The 7,031-nt window shown below is 39.9% G+C and overlaps 1 protein-coding gene across 1 annotated transcript; it reads right to left on the bottom strand.

Annotated features, from left to right (window-relative positions):
- Positions 1-5,138: 5,138 nt before the first annotated feature.
- Positions 5,139-6,068, bottom strand: LOC121149980 (olfactory receptor 7A10-like). Its single transcript, XM_040970611.1, has one exon. The coding sequence runs from the start codon at positions 6,066-6,068 to the stop codon at positions 5,139-5,141; it is 930 nt and encodes a 309-aa protein (XP_040826545.1).
- Between the last annotated feature and the right edge of the window lie 963 nt (positions 6,069-7,031).

The following is a 7,031-nucleotide window of genomic DNA, read 5'->3' as shown; positions in this document are numbered from 1 at the left end:
CCATTTTTTAGGCTTACTTTCAAGTAATACTTTTTATGTTTCCGTGCTGAACCCTGAATACAGTACTTCAGGAAATGTCCAAATTCAATCTACTTGTAAGATCAACAAATGAAAGATTATCATTAATTGCTATATGTATCCCAAACAACATTTTTCCCCTTTTGACATAAGCAGATTACTACTAAGTTGAACAGGATCAGCCTAGTAAAGCAACATTTACAGTAACATTTGTGTTGAGATAGTATAACTACTGCTTCCAGCGATATTTATTCCTGCAACTCCAAACATTTTTTGCAAAAATCATTAATAATAATGTGAATGCATAACTTGTGTGATTTCTATATTTCACTATCTGTATTCAATTATTGTTTAATAAAATGTGTTTCAAAATGTTACATTTAAAAGTCTTTTAGAGATAATGTATTTAAAAAGGGATACATATACATGAAAAAAAAAAAAAAGTAAAATCAGACTATTCAACTGAGCCATCTCAGACTGGGCTGTAGCACTTGCTGCACACACAAGAATTGAGGTTAAGATAGTTTCTGGAAGGGCAAGATTGGAGACTCCCTTGCTGGCTTCTGCTTCCGCTGATGAGCCAGAGAGCTGGGACTGGGGGTCGGGTAGTCAGGGAGTGGGACTGGCTTGGCTGGCTACCATATTCATTGGCAAACACAACAGCCTGAATGGGTGCAGGTCAACTGAGCTAGGACACAGCCCAGCTGATAAGTTTCAGGATAAAGTGTGAGGATCTCATGCAGGATTCCAGGAGCCCCTGGCAGATCAAGATCTGGTGCTAGGAACATGCCTGACAGAGAAACTGTGGGTTCTTCTCTGCTTGGCTGTAACTCTTAATCTGCTACAGCACACATTAGTTCCTGTGCTAATTGGGGTTGGGCATGGGTATGTCCATTAGCTGGTGCAGGTGATGGACTGAATTTGACCCTGCCATGTCTAATGCATACAAAGTCAAGTCTGAGGTCACACCAAGTGAGATTTTTTTTTTTTTTTTTTTTTTGCAAATCCCCAACTAGATCATGAGATGCTAACTCTAGAGCACAGGTGTTGATAACTAATTTGATTTATTGCCAAACTAAAGGAAAGGCACTGTCAAAGAAGAAATGTTTTACTCTGTGTAATATAATTTAAAGAAGATTATCTAAAAGATAAAGCGACTGGGAGAGTTAGAGAGAAGGAGTCAGAGAGAGGAAGAGATCATCCATCAGCAGGCTCAGTCCCAATGGGCGATGATAGCCAGGGCTGGGCCTCCATGAAGCCAGGAGCTCAATCCTGGTCTCCCAACTGGGTGACAGGATTCCACACCCATCTGCAGCATCCCCAGATGCATGATCCAAGAGTGGAGGAGTGGAGCATCTGAGACTCAGACAGTTACTTCCTGTTGGTTGGTTTGGTTGGACTTTTTGTTTTGTCTCGTGCTGCAGCTATCAGATTCCTTAACTTATGCAGCAGAGTAAATGGTGCTTCGGCAAGTAGCAGTAAACTTCCAGGCTGCCACCCAATACAGCATTGGCCACAGGTGGGCACACATGTGTTACTATGTGCACTCGGAGCAGAGCTGGCTAGTGATGGCAGTGAGCATGGCCACAACCTTTCAGATTTGCTTCTTGATGGAGTTCATGTGCCCTATTACCAACCAGATCTCCCACTAAGCCTGGGTGCATGAGGCCCCCTGGGGACTCAAATGAGGCAGATAAAGCACCTTGCAATGGATAAGTTTAGGCCTGAGCCAGGAGATAGGACTCAGCCCTGTTCTCCCATGGGCTGAAACAGCAACTTGAGCCATCATGGCTGTCTGTCAAGGTGTTATACCCGAATATTTTGAATCTTATTAAGTACAGTGTCTTCTGAAAGTTGTTGCAAACTACCGTTATATTCAAGTGTACCACATTCCAGGAATCTCATGGGAAGAATTAGAAGAGAAGGTTTGTTGTAACATATTTTCCCACCAGGAGTGAGAAGAATTCTCAGAACCCGAATGAAGAAACAAGTATTTTCACAAAAGTTCTATCCCAGCACTGAGGAGATCAACGTTGCATCAAGTGAGTTGAACAAATGGATGGGGATGTTCTTGAGATTATTTTTTAAATTTCATTTCTTAAATTTCTACAGATAAAAAGAAAACAGGTTATAGGACTTTTATAAATAAAATTTGAAGCAATTAGTCATACCTCCCTGCTTCAATATCTCCTTTGTTCCTTTCCTTATACAACTTTATGCAGTAATGCAGTTTTAAAATTTTAATCATAGTCTTAATGTCAAGTAAAAATCAGAGTGACTACTGCTGTACAGGAGTATACACAAGGGTTAATACAATAACCAAGTCTCAAGACGTCAGGTCCAAACTTACATATCACATTTTTATCTGTGCGTTATGTATAAACTATCATATATAAGAAAAGGCATAAAATATGTGTTTTTTTGTGTTCTGGTTGGAATAAAAAATCAAAACGTTGTACTATAGTGATTCTTTTTTATTTATTGATTACATTGCATTACATAACACAGTTTAATAGGCACTGGGATTCCCCTAACCCCTCCCCGAAACCCACCCCTCATGGTGGATTCTTTCAGCTTGTTGCATTACCACAGTTCAAATTCAGTTGAGATTTGTTCATTGCAAGCATCTACCAAGCATAAAGTCCAGCATCTTATTTTCCAGATAAGTTCAATGGTTTCTTGGGGAGACCATCTCTGGTCTGAAGGTAGAGCTGACAGAGTATCATCCCAATCAATTAAAAGCCCTGACATTACATCAGTAACAATTTATAATGTCGTGGAATTAGTTGACATGGTATTGTGTAACCAACATGTTAAACGAGAGAGAGAGAGAGAGAGAGAGAGAGAGAGAGAGAGAGAGAGAAAGGGTGCAAGTTCTGAACCACATCCTATGACTTCTACATTGACATTACAATGATTAGTTTATATACAACTGGGTTCTCTACACCTTCAAATGGCTATAGATTACTATTCAGCTGTCTCATATCTATTTTAATTTTAGTATTTGGCAGTTTATAGAGTTGAAGCATGATTTTGCTGAATCTGGCTGTTTTATGGGTAGTCTAACTCAATAACTCTAATAAGACATATGTCAACAGTTTAAGTGAACAGTTTTAGGAAGGGTGTGCAGAGAAATCTTCAATACCCTAGTGAGGAGTACCTAATCTTCGTGTCCCACCCAGTGAGTTATAACTTATAAGTTCATCCCCACTGCCTGTTTCCTGTTTCTAAGCTTTCCTTGCTGTTCTCTATCTATTCTAGTTTTTTTTTTTTTTTGCTTGTTTATTCGTTTATTTGTTAGTTTATTTTGAGGGGTTTCTGGAGTGATCCTGATGGTTGTTACGAGGATGGGGAACCAAAGTCAGAGCCAGGCAAGAACCAGAGAAAGCTCCTCTCTCTAGTCCCAAAGGAAGTTTACTGTTCTGTTTCTGCAGACTGCTCAGGGCTCCTAGTTTTCATTCCAATGACCTTGGATCCTGCAAGGCAGGGTTTGGGCTTCTTCCATCCCATGTGGGAGATCCAAATGGAGGTGGGTAATCTCAGAGTTCTCGGCCTCCAAAGGCACTCCAATTCCCTGTGGTCTCCTTCGCAGTTGGGATGTGGTACTCGGAGCTCCAAGGAACAGTGGTTAAAGAAACTGTGGTATATCTACTCCATCAAATATTATTCAGCTATTAAAAAGAATGAAATTATTCTATTTACAACCAGGTGATCCCAACTAGAAACCATAACGCTGAGTGAAATGAGTCAATCACAAAAGAACAAATATCATGTATTCTCTCTCATATAAGGAAGCCAACATGGAAAGTGTAACTCCAACAGTCCAATCTATCCTGTTTTTTTTTTTTTTTGATTGTCTGTTTTTTTGGCTGTATCCCATGTGTTTTGATGTTTTTATTTCAGTTTGGGTGCTTCCAAATAATCTCTATTTACTAATTGAATTCATCACTTGCTCATGAAGTATATGATGGCATCATTTTTCACAAGAGACTTCTGTCTTTCCTTTTTGTCATGCATGTATAGTGATTCTTAAATGTATGTTATCTAAAAAATGATCTCCTAAGCTATAAAGGAGAACATTGACTAGAGTCATAAGATGTTATTTGATAAGAAACTATATCATGGGGCCCGGCACAGTGGCACAAATGGTTAAGGTCCTCGCCTTACACGCCTGGGATCCCATATGGGCGCCAGTTCTATCCCAGCAACCCCGTTTCCCTTCCAGCTCCCTGCCTGTGGCCCTGGAAAGCAGTCGAGGACGGCCCAAAGCCTTGGGCCCCTACACCCGCTTGGGAGACCCAGAGGAGGCTCCTGGCTTCGGATCTGCATAGCCTCTGCCCGTTGCGCTCACTTGGGGGTTGAATCATTGGATGGAAGATCTTCCTCTCTGTCTCTCCTCTCTGTATATCCGCCTTTCCAATAAAAAAATAATAAAAATAAATCTTTTAAAAAAAAAGAAACTATATCATGAGAAATGTGGACACTCCAATTACACAATTATCCTCGTGCACTTCACAGAATATGCGTAAGACTATGCTATCAAAGATTCCCATCAACAGAGCATGTGGTACACATAAATGGAATAACACGTAGCCATCAAAAGAATGAAATCTTATTTTTCTGCATTAAATTTGGTGCAAATGGATATCAGTATGCAAACCAAAAAAGGTCATTCCAAAAGCAAATAGATGTGGTAGTTCAATAGAATTTAAAAATACATGAATGCATTATAAAAATATGTAGTCACTCTAAAAGATACATTTGGAGTTAAAAGTCATATAGCACATAAACTACCCTCATTGACTCACATTTTGCATGAAATTTTCGAGTCCACTTGATTTTCTGAAGCAATATTTACAATAAAGATGGGAAAAAGGAAAAATCAGAAAGAAAGTGTTGACACACCAGATAAAAAGCATTGCAATGCATGGGTCATTCATTTGTAGTGTACCCAGAGGAATGAATAATAGTAATAATAATAACAACAACAACAATAGAAACAAAACAGAGAACAGAATATCAAGCTCTGCTTCCTCCTCTGATAAATTCATCACAATATCTAACATTGAGGCTTGAAACATGAAGTCAGTGACACTGCTCAGCCCCAATACAGTTGGTTTCTATATTTTATGGAACATCATTCTTTTCAGAGCTCTCTTCATATCTGTGTTCCTCAGGCTGTAGATGAAGGGGTTCAGCATGGGGGTGACAATTGTGTACATCACCGAGGCAGCTGCAGTTGAGGCTGAACTTGGGGCGGCACTGGCACTGAGGTATACTCCTATGAAGGTGCCATAAAATAGGGAGACAATGAAGAGATGAGAGGTACAGGTGGAAAAGGCTTTATACTTGCCCTGACCTGATGAGATGGCACGAATGGAGGAGAAAATCTTAGAGTAAGAGTATAGGATCCCAGACAGGGGACCACCTGCCAGCAGCACAGCTGTAAAGTTCATCATGCCGTCATTGAGAAAGGTGTCAGAACAGGCTCTGTGGACCTCCTGATTCAACTCACAAAAAAAGTGTTGGATTTCCACATGTGTGCAGAAGTTCAGCCTCAGGATCAGAAAGCTCTGAATAATGGCATTCAGAACACTAATGACCCAGCACAGCTGAACCAGCTGCGCACAGAGCTGGGATTTCATGATGACCGTGTAGTGCAGGGGGTGAATGATGGCCACAAATCGGTCATAGGCCATCACGGTCAGAAGAAAGTCATCCAGGCCTCCAAATAGCAGAAAGAAGAACATCTGTGTGATGCAACCTGCATAGCTGATGGATTTGCTCTGTGTCTTGATGTTCACCAGCATCTTGGGGACAGTGGTGGAGGTGAAGTCTATATCTCTTAATGACAGCTTAGCTAGGAAAAAGTACATTGGCTTGTGGAGGTTGGTGTCAGAGAGGATGGCCAGGACAATGAGCAGGTTCCGACTTACAGTGACCAGGTACATGGAGAGGAAGAGCCCAAAGATGAGAGGCTGCAGTGCTGGGTCCTCTGAGAATCCCAGGAGAAGGAATTCTGAAAGCTCAGTTTGGTTTCTCACTTTCATGCATTTGAGATCACTATCAGGAAGATGCGATTGAACCTGAAGCATATTTATACAAAAAGAATGTAAATATCAAAGTGCAAATCCAAAATGCATACGTTCCCGTTCGGAATGTAGCTCCTACATTTGGAGATAGCTCAGGTCCCCTTTAGCTGCTTCCCAGTAAAATCAATGACCAAGGATTTCTTTCCACTCTCAGGCCTTCCCTAAAAGATCAAACACATCTTGTATTTAATAACATATTTTTGACCCCTTCTATTCATCAGTGTTTACCAACTTACTATACATTTTCCAAATAAATGCATGAACAAATAAGCATATTTTTTGTAGATTTTAATTGCAGTGGATTTTGCAACTCAGGATGAGTTTGTGGTTTGACGACAGAAAAATGCAATCTTTCATAATTTCTCTTAAACTTTACTAAGAATGTACATCAAAATGTCTTAAAATCCAACTAACAGATGCACTCATGTTTGTATATATGTTTTGCAAAATAGTCATTTAAATTTTGATTACCTCTTACAAGTATGGTTTAAAATACTTTTGCTCCAGATGTTTTGGACCGTAACAAACTTACCTTTAAATACACATTCTTTTTTAGCATTGAAGAACACTCCAAGTATATATCAAAGAACTCAATTGCAGAAAAAAAGCTGTCAAAAACAGCCAATCTTTGTACATAAAATAATAATAAAGACAGGAATAAAACTCTCTCACGTGAAAGCACATCAGGAAATTGAAATTGCAGGAAAAAGTGAAAATGCAAGTGACTGGAAAGCCTTGAGTATATCCAGCAAACTGATGATGCAATATTTGTGAAGCAGGTGTCTTTGATAGAGCCTGTCTTACTGTATCTTTATCATTGAGTCATCTGAGCTACAATGTGAGAGTAGAGAGAGGACTGTAAGATGTGTGTGTTTCAGTAGCTGCTCCTGTTAGTATTTCCACGCAGATGTTTCTCCCTAC

The sequence above is a fragment of the Ochotona curzoniae genome, unplaced genomic scaffold (assembly GCF_017591425.1).
Source record: "Ochotona curzoniae isolate NIBS_2020 unplaced genomic scaffold, NIBS_Ocur_1.0 scaffold_4921, whole genome shotgun sequence".
Classification (NCBI taxonomy): domain Eukaryota; kingdom Metazoa; phylum Chordata; class Mammalia; order Lagomorpha; family Ochotonidae; genus Ochotona; species Ochotona curzoniae.
This window is presented reverse-complemented; position numbering and strand designations above follow the sequence as displayed.